The sequence below is a fragment of the Pelobates fuscus genome, chromosome 1 (assembly GCF_036172605.1).
Source record: "Pelobates fuscus isolate aPelFus1 chromosome 1, aPelFus1.pri, whole genome shotgun sequence".
Lineage (NCBI taxonomy): Eukaryota > Metazoa > Chordata > Amphibia > Anura > Pelobatidae > Pelobates > Pelobates fuscus.
The window spans coordinates 380,494,195-380,512,073 of NC_086317.1; the positions used below are offsets into that span (position 1 = coordinate 380,494,195).

At 39.4% G+C, this 17,879-nt stretch overlaps 2 protein-coding genes across 2 annotated transcripts in view; one reads left to right on the top strand and one right to left on the bottom strand.

Annotated features, from left to right (window-relative positions):
* The window catches only part of LPAR6 (lysophosphatidic acid receptor 6), a 282,034-nt gene extending 275,262 nt beyond the window's left edge, over window positions 1-6,772 (bottom strand). The window contains exon 1 of the mRNA XM_063426006.1: window positions 4,776-6,772. Coding sequence (XP_063282076.1) covers window positions 5,381-6,412 — 1,032 coding nt within the window. The 5' untranslated portion in view covers window positions 6,413-6,772 and the 3' untranslated portion in view covers window positions 4,776-5,380. The remainder of the gene's footprint in view (window positions 1-4,775) is intronic.
* RB1 (RB transcriptional corepressor 1) overlaps window positions 1-17,879 on the top strand; it is a 223,751-nt gene that overhangs the window by 127,014 nt on the left and 78,858 nt on the right. The gene's annotated exons all lie outside the window — the stretch shown is intronic.

The window sequence follows — 17,879 nt, forward strand, 5'->3', positions numbered from 1 at the left end:
ACTCTAGTGCCAGGAAAACATACTCGTTTTCCTGGCACTAGAGTGCCCTGAGGGTGCCCCCACCCTCAGGGACCCCCTCCCGCCCGGCTCTGGAAAGGGGAAAAGGGTTAAAACTTACCCTTTTCCAGCGCTGGGCGGGGAGCTCTCCGCCCCGTTGGCTGAATGCGCACGCGCGGCAAGAGCTGCGCGCGCATTCAGCCGGTCGCCTAGGAAAGCATTTACAATGCTTTCCTATGGACGCTTGCGTGCTCTCACTGTGATTTTCACAGTGAGAATCACGCAAGCGCCTCTAGCGGCTGTCAATGAGACAGCCACTAGAGGATTAGGGGGAAGGCTTAACCCATTTATAAACATAGCAGTTTCTCTGAAACTGCTATGTTTATAAAAAAATAGGTTAACCCTAGCTGGACCTGGCACCCAGACCACTTCATTAAGCTGAAGTGGTCTGGGTGCCTAGAGTGGTCCTTTAATACCCTGTAACAATCAATAACCTGCTGTGTATGTCATGATATAATTTAACCTATTGTCATAAATGAGTATATAAATCATTACTCTTGTTTTCATACTGAGGTTATTAGATCTCATAACACTAAATAGCTGTACTGGGTTGTGTGTTATATTTTGAGCATCTAGATCACACCTTTTGTCCATCTACCAAGTGTACTGCATTGACAGTTGTATGGATATTGTGCATCATTCATAGTGCTTGGTAATTTCTTCCCAGCTAGTAATGTTTCTTTCAAAGTGATGACTCATATGTAACAATAGCGAATTTCTCAGAACAAAATGGGGAAAACCAAAAGTAATTGATAATTCTGGTGAAACTGAATCAAGAATCGTGGAGTTTACGGAGGTCTGGTGTATATTCATTCCAGGACTCGTATATTCCATGTTTGTCTGCTATTGGTGGGTGGGAATTCAGCTCTAGGAAAAAGGCACACCTGGGTGCTAAATACACACAAACAGTGTATGACCAGATAAAATAGTGAATTAAATAATCAAAATACAGTTTTGGTAAGACAATAGTAAAACTAAAGATATGTGGTGCATTTTGCTTCCAGGCTAATACAGTAAATCATCTACCATGGCATGTGACCTAGAAACATTAAATAAAGAATTAAGTAAAAATAAAACAATATACTCCTGAGTAGTTTGGGTACAGTGACCCCTATATTTGTACAATATAAGACATTTTCAGCAGAACTCACCCGTGACCTTTTAAAAAGTGACTGAAAGGCACTATTTTGGATGCCCAGAAGAGAAGAGGGGGAGTCCCTGGTGCCATTTAAAGGGCTTAGACCTGTCCTAAAAGGTTGTGGCTCCACCCGAAGGATTGGCAAGATAGCTTAACGCAAATGCACACCAGGCTGCCTTTCAATCATCCCGGCCTGGCCACTGAGAGCAGGTCATGCAGGGAGCAATGTTTCGATGCTCTCTGCACGGTCATACTGCCCTGAGTGTGTAGCAGTTATACTATGCTTTTTGGGGATTGTTCTGTGGTATCCCCAAAAGCAGGACACCAGGGAACAAAGTCGGGATGGCGGGACAGGACCTAAAAATCTGGACTGTCCCATAAAAATTGAGGATGTTGGGAGGCATGTTAAGCATCAAATTCTGATGCTTAACATGCCTCCCAACATCAGTATGGTTACAGAGTATCACTTTCATTTCACCAACAATCTGGCGTTCAGGCTATTGCTGTACTCTTTCAAGTAGTAGGACACAGAGCTTGTCAAACTTTTTTCATTAAAATTTTGTGCTTATTTGAAAAAATTCTGAAGAAATTGGTGGTTAAATAATGAAGTACCCCATATGAATTAGCTTGGGTTGTCTTCATTTGCAAATTGTATGCCATGATGTTGTTAACGTTCAGTAAAATGCTGTTATTTTGTCCAAAAAAGGAAATTTAAAAACTGTTTGTTTTGTTAGCATGTCTGTAATTTGATCCTATAAAAAAAAAAAATAATAATAATCTTGCAAGGTCTACTTAAGGGTTTTGCCATAAAAATACAAAGCTGAAATGTTTATGGTAGTGGGACACATAATATCTGTGAAATTAAACTCAAATAAAACCTGCTTGAAAAAGAAAAGAAGCAGAATAATTTCAAAAATGTAAATTTAACCGTGCAGGTTAGTGATAAAATGATTAAAGTGGGGAAATAAAGTATCAAAATGCTCTGTTAAATACCCAATGCATTCTCATTTCTATAAATATGTTCGGTTATTCACAGTAAAAGTATTAATCTCTGCTAGGCATATTTCTTATCATTTTCCAAACTTTATCAAAATCCTAGACATATTGGGCATTTTAACACTAAGAGTATTATCTGTTTTGTGCGCTTGTTTTTTTTCCAGTAGTATGATTATTATTTTTTTAAAAATATTTTATTCATACATATTGTGCTATGCATAACTATAGGGTATCAAAAGAAAGTTCTGTCTGTTCTTTGAAAAAAAAAAAAAAAATACATAATACGTGTGGATGATTGGTAATGCCAAAGCAGGTACAGTGGAATAAATGCTGCAAAAGTGCAAAATAAGCCCTAAGATTTGCTGGATATCGGTTTCAAACCTTTTCCTACAAAATGAAAAAAATCTTAATTGTGTATGGAAAAATAAACAAAACTATCGATCTTAGTAATCCTACTTATTATAATTTCTTTAAATGTATATTTTTTATATATCACATGTCTTATTTCTAATAATTTGGAGCCAGATGCCCTTGAGTGCAGTCCCAAAAATCTTTTGTATGGTAATAAGGCTGTTTAAAAAGGCGATATGCAACTAGCAGTGCTGGGCATTATTGAAGCAAAACCAAATTAAATCACTGCTTTACTAGTTCAGCTGAAAGTCTTTTGTCTCTGGGAAAATGTAACACCCTGAAGTGGAGGTTTTAAGTGTACAGTAGTTGCTTCTGCTAAAGCAAGGCATTGAATTGATTAGTGCAAGCACGTGGGTGGATGGAAAAAGGAAGAGAACTCAGCAGTATAAACCACGTTAACAGTGACCTGCATGTGCCCATCACAGCAAGATGCCATCACTTTTTTTCTCATTTGCCCTTAGGAAAGGGAGTGCTTGAATGCACTAATAATGCATCTCCTGCGTGTTCTAACAGAGCAGTCTTTCGCACTGAGTAAACCATTTCCAGATTTAACTCCTTGACGAACTGTCCTTACACACCCACATTAATAACAATAGTTAGTCTAGATTAACACACACTTTGCAAATCCGGTCTCCTTGTGAAACTACAGTATTAATGAAAATGTTAAAATCCTCTTTTCGCAAGTACTGGTTGCCATTAAGGCATGTTTGGGCACATTCATCCTCCCTAGAACTAACGCAGTTAGGAAATGGTTTAATACATATTGTATTTATTTGCAAGAAGAACAAAGAAATTCAACACAACAGTTGACCAACCATGAAACATAAAAAGAAAACACTCACTTTTATACAAGCCTTAAAGAGTTACACATTAATAAAAATAAAAAAAACTCTCCTGGAACCCCTTCTTGCAGAATGATTTATATTGTACAGTGTCCATATACAGCTCATATCAATTAAATACTCTGTTAATAATCAGTAATGTACTAAGTTATTGAGCCTTCTGTAAGAAGGATATGTTGAACATGTTCAACTCAAAGAAAAGTTTGGCAACACACATTCCAATGTCTTGCTGACCCTCAAGCAATAAGGAAGATAACAGACATATCTTTTGTAAACAGCATTCATTCAAATCATGCAAATCAGAGTGCTGAACATAAACTGGGGATTTCACATTCCCCCTACCTTCAGACCTATGTCTAGCACTGTGATAGTGACACTGAAGAGGACATTTTGTACTTTTTTTGTGACTCTAATCAACGTAGCTACATTTGGATAAAGGCTTATTTTATGCATATTTTGCGAGGTTGATGTGGGTTATTTTTGGGACACTAATGAATCTTGCATTTTGTTTGGCAGAGTTTTAAAGTGCTGCCTGACAGGGTGCAAAATTAAAGGAAAACTGCATTCCAAATACTATGGTGTCCTTCTGCCCCTGCACTCCCCCACCATCTGGTTCCCCAATATTTTTGTTTGCAGGGCTAAGGGGATAGTGTACCCAGAACACTTCAAGGAGATCAAGTGGTCTGGGTGCCTATAGTGCCCCTTTAATGTGCTCCTAATGTGGATATAATTAATCATTGCCAGGTATTTCTAAGTATTTGCCATCATTAATGAATTGACTTCATAGTGGGAGCACAAGAAATACACATACTGCCAAGCAGCTCCTCCAAACCTTCCTTGATTGAATGCATACATTTTAGCAACTGTGCTATTCACCATGCTAATTTGCAGAACTTTTTACAAAGCAAATTAGTATTGGCTCATACTTTGCCTTTATCTAGGCGAAATATCTTATTAAAAGTAGGCAGTCCAACTCCACCTGACTGAGAGCACTCACAAAACCTTGTGCTAAAAAACATTGTTATTCCCAGTGAAACAATACATAACAATTCATCTCAAAGAATCGCCCCTTCTAATCAAGAATGGTGCAGCTTTTATTCTAGATACAATGTGCAATTGTTTTGTTGCAATTCAGGGAAGATAGCATGCTGTGCTATTACAAAGGTGACCAGAGCCCTGCATTTAACACAAAGCACTTCCACAAATCTTATCCAACATGTTGTTCTCATGCACCCACATTGCTCCATAGTTTGAAACCTAACACAAAATTATGAAATTCCCAAATGCTGAATCTTTGGGATATTTGGATATTATATAGCTGGTTTAAGAACCTATTCAGTAATTGTTTTTGTTTAATACTTAATACTGGGACACAGTGGCTCAATAATATATTTGGCACCAAATGAGAGACAATCGGGGTATTACTAAACAGCAATTTGAGCAGCAATAAACGTTAATAACTTATTTGCCACATTATATCTAGGACTTTCATTTTATCTCCACAAATATTATATATATTTCACATGCTACTGACCATTACATACAATCCACTGTGGCCTCTACATCAGAATGTTTTGGATTTATGCTATGCTTACACTGGTGACTACACTGTTGATCAGTACTTTGTATTTGCTACCTATCAGCATGTGAAATTTATATATATATAAACTGTTTTGGCAACTCTATATAGAGCGGATTTAGACATAAGACAAAGCACTATATAGATTATTTACTGAAACAGGATCGCTTTAGTAATTCTAGATAGCAGAAACATAATTCTATAGATTCAATAATGTTTCTAGCTGGGCTGTCCACTTGACCATTCTGCACACAGAGGGCCATTGGTACTGATTCATGGTAGTGTAAAGGAAAGACACATTCACATTCAAACCCCTCGTAATGTTTTATATGTAGGTCTATCCATATATTCCACAAATCATATCGTAGATTCATTTTCAAATATTTTAGCCTTTAGTGTTTGAAAATTATGCTGTATAAAATTTTCCGATTGAATTGTTTCCGAAAACCGTGAATCTTTCCTCCTAACTCGGCTTCTCCTTTTGATTGAGTTCTGAATAGTCTCTGATGTGAAGTAGTAAACAATAGGATCAAAACAGCAGTTTGAGACCGCAATACACAAGGTAATGGGGTACATAGTCTTGACAGCTGTTTTTACTGAGCAGTTGCTAAACGATTGAGTCCTCATGAGTGAATATAGAACCAAATTGATGTTATACGGAATAAAGCAGAAACAGAAAATCACTAGGTGAACAATGATCATCTTCAGCACTTTAGTTTTATTTAGTTTGCTTCTGCTCAGAGTGACTGGTTTTTTCAAAGTCTTTAAAACAACTGCTGAACAGAATACGTTGAGGATGAGTGGAATGAAGAAGCCCACAATTTCAATGAAAATCACAATCTTGGACAAATAGGTTTTCCAGGTGTCTTCAGAGAAGTTCTCAAAGCAGGCTTCTGTATTATTGTTTCTGTTGGTAGAGCGGAAAAAGCTTGCTGGCACACTCCCAGTAATCACAGTCAGCCACACTGCAAGGCAAGCAATTTTTGAATTTCTTTTCGTTCTGATAGTTTTTGACCGAAACGGATACACTATGGCCAGAAAGCGATCCACACTAATACAAGTCAAAAACAGAATGCTCCCATACATATTTGTGTAGAAAAGAGTGACTGATATCTTACACAATATATCTCCAAAGGGCCAGTGTCTTGCTGCAAAGTAGAAAATCCGAAATGGCAGTGTAAACACAAACAAGAGGTCTGAAATGGCCAGATTTATCATGTATGTTGTGGTTTCATTGCGCACCTTTAATGTGCACATAAAAATGTACATAGCAACACAATTTGATATCAGGCCGAGTACAAACACCATACTATATACACAGCCATACAGGGTGTACTTAAAGTTGTCGTCCACTGGACATGCTGTGCTATCATTCAGGCTTACCATCATAAAGCAGTGTAGGGGTTACTCGACAAATGTCTTTTCTTTCTTGTGTTTTACTTCTTTGTAATGCTTGTAGTCACAGATCCTTTGGAAAATGCATGTAGCTCTCTGTTGGCATGGAGTAACCCTACCTTGCACTATAAAGGTGTGTAATGGAGCAGTCCTTTTAGCAAAACGAGCTGTGTGCATCACTTCGAAGTAATGATTTGCTTCCTTTCAGCACCAAGTTTTACAGCACATTTTCAGACATACAGTTGCAAATTCACCTCAATCCAACTTTTGCGTGTACTTCATTGCTTCCAGAAAAGTAATGTCCAAGGCAAAAATGTCGACCAATCCATCATTAATCCAGATTGCTGCTGTTCAAATAGTCTTTACAGTGAAGACAAATTTCATAAATTGATAACTCCAGAGAGAATCTTTAGTAGACTTGTTCAGGCTGTAATCATTTCAGATCCACAGAATGCTGGGCAGTCACAACCTCTTTGCATTTTGTTTCAGCAATACGTCCTCTGAAGTTTGGTAATGTCCCCAGGAATTTAAAGCCTCAGGTTGTGCTTTATTTCTCTTCTGAATTCTGCAATACCCTCTTGTGCTAAGAGCGCAGCCTGCTTCTCTGAAAACTCACACCAAAAAGCTACTTCACACAGGAAGAGGCAGGTCTTGAACAAAGGAGAGACTCAGCCCAGTTTGTTTGCTGGCCATGCCTTCAATCAGATAGTGTCTGCTGGGAATATACCTTAGAAGTTTGCTAATGATCGGTTTAGTCACTGTTGAAAGATCAATTAACTCTGTGTACCATAGTTTAAACACAAGTATTACTCCACAGTTCCTCAAACTTTTTTGTGTGTTTTCTTATGTTTATGGTACACAGCACCACTAGAATAACAATTTGATAAAAACTCTTGTGACAAAATAAGTTTGTGATTTTGGTGTTACTTCTCTAGTGTGAGAAAAATATTGTGATTTTACATATTAGTGTCTCTCCAATGAGAAAGATACTGATATTTTAAATGCACAGCTCTTTAGATCAGCCAATGCTGAATACTGAGTGCGTACTATGCTGGCATAGTTTTTCCAAACCCACTTTTGAAGATTAAATGAAATGGCTTTGGTTCTCAAAGGGTTACTTGGTATATTTGAATACCCTGAAAAATGTTTGGTGTTCTTAGAAAGAAAAGGCTTTGAAAATGTATTTTGTGAATGTTCCTAAATATTTGCATGTCTATCCATGCAGCTCTAAGTCGACTCTATAAAGTGGTAATAGTCGTTTGTTTCTAAAAAGTGGTTTAGAAATGTTTTAACAAGTATTTTAGGCAAATTGAAGTTTTACCTTGACAAGATAAGATCCCATTGACCTCTATGCCCTTCCTGAGCTGCCCTGAGATTTATCACCAGGTCAGAGAGCAGCTGTGTATAATAGGAGGGTAAACACTGGCCGAGTCATTACTAAATGCCAGCTTCATAATTGAAACATTATGTTAAGTAAATCTAGAGTATTTAATGTATTTATTTTTGTCTTTAAATCTGGTTTCCCCACGTGTCATTCTTTGACACTGGTGAGATTCTTTTCCAGACCATTGAAATGGTAGAGGGGCTTAACCTGTCGCTCTGTGGAATCTTTGAAAACTGAGAAATATCCTCATTGTAGGACATAAACTATTGCCATCGTGTTTTTGCCGCTCAGTTTTAAACTGAACAATGAGCTTCTGTTAAATCAAAAAACTATAAAACAACTTTTTTTTTTTTTGGCTATTTGTGGTTTAAATTGTTCTTTTGAGTTGTAATCTTATTACAACTGCTTAAGCATTTAATAAACATGACCACATTGTTTTAATTATCAGTCAGTGTATAAAAGGCATAACATGAAGGGCACCCACAAAATAAACAAAAGCAAACATCAAGGATATAAGTGTTGGTGGTGTTCTTGTTCAGCTGTGTCATTTTTAGATTTTTTTTTCCCTTTAAGAAACCTCTTACACCTAACGAGGGGAGGTGGGGGGGAAGGGGGCAGGGTTGCGTGGGGGGAGGGGGAGGAAGGGTGGCGGCCCGGGTCGTGTTCTTCTTTACTCTCTACATTGCATCCCTACAATCGCATCTTTTAAAACAGATGCTAACTGTTTGCTACTTTAGGTCTATACGACCATGCGACGACTGTATTCCTTCCTTTGCCTACTTGGTGATTTGTTATTGTACCTATGCAGATGTCCATTTATAACTTGCTTTCTCTTATGTCAAGACACAAATGAAGGATTACAAAACCAAACGAGCACTGACACAAGACTACACGTACCATTGGGCCTAACTCAAGGGTCGGTCACTACAGCCAGAGCTCGCTCGGGATGCATATGCCGACCCAATGACACTTGGACCCATATGTGTTAATATTTGCATCTATTATAACGTGAACTTGAGCACCTGCCTACTTATTGTCTTACACAGTGGTATTTGTTTCTCATGATTTTCTTTCATTGGTTCAAGTTTTTATACCAGTGGTTTATAAACAAGTTGCTCACTGCCAACTGGCCTTAACAAAGTGTAACCTTAACCACTAGATACACATGAGGTGACCTCCTAGCATTAATCATAAACAGCATGCACCTCACCGCAAACACTTAAACATTTCACTGCTCACTCACCATTCCATGCTAACATATTGATCTACCAGACTTTAGACATAACTTCGAAGCATGCTATTACCAATCTATGTTGACCTTCTAACATGCCAGTCACCATATCCTTACAGTGTTACTCCCGTTCACTCATCACCTGGCATGCCCTGTGTTACCCTATTAGCTGATCAGCTTGTTGCATACTACTTTTCTGCCTTACATTCAGGGAAACACCTAGTCACTTAAGGTTAGCGCTTGTTCCAGGACCAACTGTTATTCCTCGTTTTAAAATGTAATAATTAAGCCCGATATCTACTCCAATGCTTATGCCTTGAATCTTTACTTTTTTTTTTTTTTATCTTAAAACTATATGCAAACTCAACATGCTGTAATACTGTTTTGCTGTGACCATAAAAATCAAGATTGCTGGTGGCGATGCAAGCACTGTTGTACTTACTGGCATATCAAAAATAAAGAATTGTAATAAAAAAAAGAAGAGAGTGCTTACACAAAAGTAGGCATAATGATTCGTACCTTAAGGTGCTAGACATGGTTAACGCGACTATTTAGATTATATAGTTAACAGGCTGTCAAAAAGGATTCTACAGCATTAATATATGCAATCACATAACTACATTTTCTAAGCTTTTTATTTTTTCTCGAACCGTATGAGAATATGAGCTAAAAAAGTTCACCTATTTACTTTTTAAATATTGTTGATACTAAATGTGGCTTATGCATATGGGAACATCACACAAAATCTCTTGAAAATACATTACGTATGTGTATTGTGTGTATGTGTGTGTGTATATATATATATATATATATATATATATATATATATATATATATATATATATATGTGTGTGTGTATGCCTAAAAAATTCAATCCTTGTATATTCTACTTTTTGGGAAGTTTAGCTATTCTGGAATGAACTGATGAGTGAATTGTATAGGCTTGTGCTGTTTTAAAGCAATTCTGTTACCTCTGGATGTCTTTGCACAGGAGTACAGATGAAGGAAGTTATACTTGCCTGAAACTCTGTCATGCCTACATGTTCATGGGTTCCCTTGCCCTGCTCTGAGTTGGATGCTGCTCGTGTGCGTCTGTTTATACTAGTTAGCCTGTGTGTCAATGCCGTGCCTCAGAGTACTGATTCGGAGGGTGCAAATAAAATTGAAAGACCCGAATTTGTCAATTTGCTGGTGCTCTGATAAATTGCGATCCTGTCAAATAAAGACACGGTTATTTAAACCTCACTCTTCTTGTCCCAATCGTGCTGTTGTGGTTCTTGTTTAGCCAAATGGTGCGTTTGTAAATACTCTGATCTCCTGTTACTGACCTTGGCTCGTTTTGCCATTTATTCTATTCTCTGTGTTCCTGATATTTGATTTGTCCAACGTTTACCCTTAACCTCGGATCTCTCTCTGACTATTCATTCATCCGTTAATCCCGGCCATTCTAAGGTTTGGTAACACGGTAATTGTACATGTGTTGTAGATTAGGGTCTGAGTGTTTGGGTTCCCTTACACATACCATAACAAACTCTCTCCATGGGTGCTGCCATCTTCTTTCTTCAGCTTTTGGCACTTTAGTTGCCAGGAGTCACATCACTGCTATACTCTTGCAAGTGTCACCTGTGCAAACTGAAAAAAGGCAGAGCTTCTGCCATAAAAAAATGTCGGTTTAGGCTTTGTCCATAAGACAAATAGATAACTTTGTCTTGTATCTCTTGATTAAAGTTAAAATCTTTATAACACTATTGTCAACTGTATTCGAATTTCATTCAACGTGGTCAAAATAAATGTAATAAAAACTTTAAATGTAATAAATGACATGCTGTAACAAAGCCACTTTAAAATGGCTATGTGCAAATCTCCCCTCACTCTTCTAAATGTGTACTTTTTCCATGATAATGCAGGAAACCTGTCAATGTCAGGTAGTCATAGTGATTCATCCTGTCTCGGTCTGCAGGGAATTCCCAGTATTAAAGGCATGATTACTTCCACAGAGGCAGCTGCAACAAATCTAGATATGTATTTAACTGGAGACATTTATAATGCGTTACTATAAACAAAAAAAAAAAAATACTAGACAGTTTCATTCTTTAATATTTTTTTTTTTTTTTTTTTTTTTTTAAAAGCAAGTATTTTCTGCATTCCTTTACCACTGGATCCTGCTTGCAAAAAAAGCCCCCAAAAAAGAAAGCACATTTTTATTTATGGTTCTAGTGCAGGCTGGATCCAGCAATAAATCATTTAGGAGTGGGTTCTTCCCACTCATAGAACTCTGTTAATCATTTGTGCTGTAAGTGAAATAAACCAGCTGATGGCAGTGATAGGGGCGCTTTTGACACTGTAGCTGACTGATTCCCATAAGACTCTGCAACCATTCGGAGTCGAGACAGTCCTAGTCCACAACAGCCACATGTTAAGTCCCAGGCTTATAGTGACATCCAGAGACCAGGCAACCTGTGGCATATCATTTGTCCTTAATACTGTCTTGAATTACACCCAGGAAGCTTTTGAAATGACTAAGGAGGTGTTCTGCACCATAGCAGGTGAGCCCAAGCCTGCCACTCCTTGGTGACGTAATACTGCTTAAAAAATAAATAAATATGTATCCGTTAAAGAGTAAATATGGTCACAGTTTTTATGATCTTTCTTTATCACTGTATTTTATTATGTCTGTTTCATAGGCAGGACTCTGGCATTGGTGTGAATATCCTTAATAGATTCAAATTATTTTAAAAAAAATCCTTATTCTGTCAAATAAATGTAAATGTACCATTTAATTTAATGGAATGATTGTCTTTTACACTTCTTTTTAAGAAGAACTGTCCAGTACTGCTAATGATAGTCTGTATGGTTTGAAGGAAAATAGAAACCTGCTACCAATCAGATATAGGGTTGAACTCATACAATGGGAAGCTTCCTTTCTGCTGATGAACATAGTGTAGACATATAGTTGTCAGAACACCATGGTTTTTGTTTCTGGTTGCAAAATGCTTCAAGTCATGATGTTGTGCACAAGCATTCCAAGCAGTATATATAGCATTCATATGCTGCAGAAGTGTAAATGGTGATTCACGACTCTTTATTTAGAATCCTTGTTGTGACTAAATGTTTTATGTATATATGTATCCCTTTGTTATATTACAAATTCGATTGTTCTCAATATTTTAAGTGTACTACAATTTATGTTGGCTGTGTAACGAATTTAAAAAAAAAAAAAAATTAACTAAAGTATTTGCATTGGGAAAAAATCTACTACAAATTATACTTGATTAAAAGGGTGATTTCCCACCCACCATTTAAAAGGACACTTTCAAATGTACTCAATATTTTCTATTACATATCTTTATATTCTGAAAATGGGTGAATACTATTTAGCACAGGATACATTTAGATACTGTGGTATAATGTATGTAAGAAGTAAGGCAAGCATCTGCGAAGGATTATTGTGCTAAACAAAAAATACAATATGAGAGGCGGTTGGAAAACAGGATATTTTATTGGATAAATACTTAGCATTTTTAGAAGATCCTCTCACGTAATGTCTAAAGTAGGTTTTAATGTATTTTCTTTTTTAACTTTATTAAGTCAACGTCCGTAATATGTCAGTTATTTTAATGACGGACTGTTAAGATCTTTTTAAAGCTGGCTTCTAATTATACAGAGGATTGTAACCTTGTTATTTTGCAAAGCTATGCACTGCCAGTGCTTGGTGAATTTTAACAATAATGTCCGTAATATGAAATGAATCTCACAAGGCATGATGTATTACTTGGAGTGTTTTCAAATAAAATTAACACAGGTATACTGTCCGAAGAAGGCAAAGCCAGGCTACCCACAAAACTCACATCCATTTCGTTCTGCTAGAAATCTAACCTTTCATGTGTTTATTGATATTTCTATTTCTAGAAGCGTCAGTTTATTTTGATATTTTTCCAGCAGATCTGTTTTAATAATTCAAAGTCAAATATTTTGTTTGGTTTTCAAGTTGACATATACCGTATTTATCGGCGTATAACACGCACCGGCGTATAACACGCACCTCATTTTTAGAAAGAAATTCCAGGAAATTACCCCCTCCCATAGTATTCCCCCCCCCCCATCCCATAGTATTCCCCCCTCATCCCATAGTATTCCCCCCTCATCCCATAGTATTCCCCCCTCATCCCATAGTGTTCCCCCCTTTCCATAGTATTCCCCCCCTCCCATAGTATTCTCCCCCCCCTCCCCTCCCATAGTATTCTCCCCCCCTCCCCTCCCATAGTATTCTCCCCCCCTCCCCTCCCATAGTATTCTCCCACTATTGTGCACACTTCCTTTCAGTCCCGCCGGAAACCGGAACATGAAATTAAAGTTCCTGTACCGCGGTGCAAGCTGTGAAGCCGGCCCACGCTTCAGGACAGGTAAGTAATTATGGGATATCGGCGTATAACACGCACCCACGATTTTCCCCCTATTTTCAGGGGGAAAAAGTGCGTGTTATACGCCGATAAATACTGTATTTAATTCATACTAAAGTGTTATGTTAAAAGTCCTAAAGGGAGGTCAAAATACAGCCTTGTAAAAAAACAAAACATTTTTTTAGATGGGTGAGACAATGTGTCACAGAAAAAGTTACATATGAGAAAACAAAGGCAATCACATATTCAGTGCTATATATGCAGTTTTCAATCAATAAATTATAATATATCAGGTAGTGTAAACAATGAACCTGTAAGCCATAAATTCACTAATAGAGTGCTAGAGTAATAAAAAGGCGTATAGAAAAATATGCACCTACAGTTTTATGTGTAGGGCTCGACCAGGGATGGAGTACCTCTAACAAAGAGAGTTGCAGGGAAGGTGAGATATGAGGCTATTGGGTTTACATATTTAGTATCAGCATGAAAGCCACAGGGCCGAGTATCGAATCTCTGGCAAGCTATCAAAGCTGAGATTCATACAGTGCTTAAAGAGAAAAACCCCCACCAGTAAATCCGCATAAAGGAAAATAAGATAACATGGCAGGCATGAATTAGGTTGCTGAAGCAAAGCCCACTCTGTCTTTGAACAAAAGTGACTAGCTGTAATAAAATGCTGGACCTCCAATGGGGGTGTAATTCTAATGGCAGTCTCATCCTTAGGACTAGACAGAGAGCACAAAGCCATCAATCGGTAGTCCATACCAGCCACAGGTAATTGTCGAGACTTTCTAAGTCTAAGCAAGTCCTGATAAAAAGTAAGACGACAAGATTCAAAGACCTATTGTGTCTTGTAACACCATCTTAGTATAATGTTTGCCCAGTGGGTGGCAGATGATGGTGTGATTGTTATTTATTTTTAAATGCAATATGTCCCATCAAAAACAATTTTCTCAGCATGATTATGGGGAAGAATAGAGATAATAGGGTGTTGAAATGAGTGGCTCTGGCATAATGTGCCAATATAGAAACCAGTGAGAAAAACCTATGATTAGTTAACACCTCAATGTCTGGGTGCTTTTAATATATTAAAAAAATAAAAATAAATGTGGTCTCATAAAGCAAAATAACCCCACAATTTTTAATGCAATGCAGAATGGCCTTTATGGGTTCCTGTGAGTTGGTGTGAGTTGTTATTATTTCCTTTGTTACACATTGTTGCTGTAGGAAAAAAAAACTGACCAGTCTTGCTCTGCATTTACCCCCACCCAAAGTAATTTAAAGTCTCATCTCTAGCTTTATTGTAATTCTCCGTATGTGTACATACGTCTACATATTTTACCATAAGTGTTGGGGGGAGGGGGATTTTGAAGCTGAAGCCCCAGTTGCAGGGTTCCTTAGTCCCAGATCTCTAAAGTTGGTGGGGGAGGCAGGAGGATAGAAGTGTTTAGATTTTTTTTTTCTTAGGGGTGGTTGTATTTTAAATTTTTCATCATGCAGCGGAGAGGGATTAATTGGAAATTTTGCTGCAAAATCTCCTTAATCAATTCGATTAGGGCCAGGCAGTTTTCAGCACTCCAAATGTTGTAGGCTACATATCACATAATGCTCTAAAAGCAATGATGCTGACAAAGCATCAGGGGAAATCTAGAGTGGCAAAGGTTGCCTACCACTGAGTTCGGTATTGTGATGGTCACTGAACACCTTGCTTGTTCCCAGCTATGCTTACATTGAGATCCTAGAGAGCAGGAGACCTAACTTAAAGGACCACTCTAGTGCCAGGAAAGCATACTCGTTTTCCTGGCACTAGAGTGCCCTGAGGGTGCCCCCACCCTCAGGGACCCACTCCCGCCCGGCTCTGGAAAGGGGAAAGGGGTAAAAACTTACCTTTTTCCAGCGCTGGGCGGGGAGCTCTCCTCCTCCTCTCCGCCTCCGTTCCTCCCCGTCGGCTGAATGCGCACGCGCGGCAAGAGCTGCGCGCGCATTCAGCCAGTCACATAGGAAAGCATTCATAATGCTTTCCTATGGACGCTTGCGTGCTCTCACTGTGATTTTCACAGTGAGAATCACGCAAGCGCCTCTAGCGGCTGTCAGTGAGACAGCCGCTAGAGAATTAGGGGGAAGGCTTAACTAATTGATAAACATAGCAGTTTCTCTGAAACTGCTATGTTTATAAAACAATTAGTTAACCCTAGCTGGACCTGGCACCCAGACCACTTCATTAAGCTGAAGTGGTCTGGGTGCCTAGAGTGGTCCTTTAAACAAACATGTAGTTGTAACCAGACAAGTTGGACACACAGAAACAGAGGGGTTGAGGGCCCTGCTCAGTGAGCTTACATGCTAGCGGGAGTGGGGTAAAGTGACACAAAAGAGAGGAATCAGTCAGGAGCTATTAACAGTTTAATTGATACACTTTTATGAAGAAGTGGGGTTTTAAATGATTTTTTGATGGAGTGGAGACTGGGTGAGCATCTAACGGAGGAGGGGAGTGAAATGGTGCAGCCCTCGAGAAGTCTTGAAGGCGAGCATCAGAGGTGGGAGTACGGACAGAAGATAGACGTAAGGGCCTAGACGGGATATACTTGTGTATTAGGGAGGATAGATAGGTGGGAGCAGCATTATGTAGGCATTTGAAAGCAAGAACCAGAATTTTAAATTGAGCCCTATATCTTACAGGAAACCAATGTAGGGACTGACAGAAGGGTGAGGCATGGGAGGTGCAGGCGGACAGGAAGATGAGCCTCACCGCCGCATATATTATGGACTGTAATGGCGCAAGTTGGGAGCACGTAAGACCACTGAGAAGCAGATTACAGTAGTCAAGGCGAGAAAGGACAGTGGAATGGACCAGCACCTTTGTCGCATCTGACGTTAAGTAGGGTCGGATGCGTGCAATGTTTTTGAGATGGAAGCGGCAGAATTTGACGATAGACTGAACATGAGGTGTGAAGGAGAGGTCAGAGTCAAATAGAACACCTAGGCAGCGAGCCTGCGTGGTGGAGCTGATGGTAGCACCGTTGACTTGGAGGGAGACAGACACAGGAGTAACAACACTTGAGGGAGGAAAGACCAGAATTTCAGTTTTGGTCAAGTTGAGTTTAAGGAAGTGGGCAGCCATCCAGTTAGAAATAGCAGAGAGTCAGTCAGAGACACTAGTCAGGAGGGACGGAAAGAGATCAGACGAGGACACATAGATCTGCGTGTCATCCGCATAGAAATGATATTGGAAGCCAAAGGAGCTGATGCGTTTTCCAAGGGAGGCAGTATAGATAGAGAATAGCAGGGGACCAGGGACTGAACCTCGAGGGACATCAACAGAGAGGAGTTTGGAGAAGCAGAGCCAGAGAAAGAAACACTGAAAGCGCGCTGGGAGAGGTAGGAGGAGCACCAGGAGAGAGCAATATCTTGTAGACCGATATTGCGGAGGATGAGAAGAAGCTGTTGATGATCAACAGTGTCAAAGCCCCAGAAAGGTCAAGGAGAATTAGGATAGAGTAGTGACCACGAGATTTTTCCTGCGAGTAGATCATTGGCTGCTTTGGTCAGTGCCGTTTATACATTCATATAACCCTCATATATTTAATCAGGAAATCAAACAAAAGTTCCTGCTCGGGAGCTTCGGACTCTCCATAGGAAGTAATGAAGGTGGGGATCAGTGCCTGGTGGACCCCAGGTAAGAAGTTAACCGTAAAATAGTTGTACTCCTTATAATAGAGGGTGTCTTGGAGTTTTACTCTTATAGTAAAACTATCTGTTCCTCGGGCACGATGTGGTTGGGAGATATACTTCCCTAAACCTATAACTCCTTTTATTATTATTATTGCTGGCATTTATAAAGCAGTGCTGTACAATTGGGGAAAAAGACAAACACAACAAGAACAGACCGATACAACAGGTAGAGGATCCTGCCCGTGGACTTACAATATAAAGGTGTTCTTGTTGTGTCTTTGCTATTTCCGTCTCATTTTGGATTCTGGCAGCTTCAGCCAGGGCCGGCCTTAGGAGTGTGCGAGGTGTGCGGCCGCACAGGGCGCCATGGAGCAGTGGACGCCCTGCGGCCGACACAGCTCGCACATGGTCGGCCAGGATAAAAAATAAAATAAATTGTGGCGGGGACGGAGCTGAAATGCCGTGTAACTGCTGCAGGGGAAGCAGGAAGGAGTCCCTGCTTCCCCCAACAACCAGACCCAGGAGCTGCACTGCCTGTCTGCCTCCACAAGGAACAGAGGTAACAAAGTGTGATTGTCTGCCTATGTGTTTCACTGTCTGTCTGTGTGTATGATTGTCTGCCTGTGTGTGTGTGGCTGTCTGCCTGACTATGTTTGTGTGTGGCTGTCTGTGTGTTACTGACTGTGTGTGTTTGTGTGTGTGTGTGGCAGTGACAGGGTGTGTGGGAAGGGGCAAGGAGTGGGGGGAGGGGCGGACGGGAAGGGGGGGGGGCGCTGT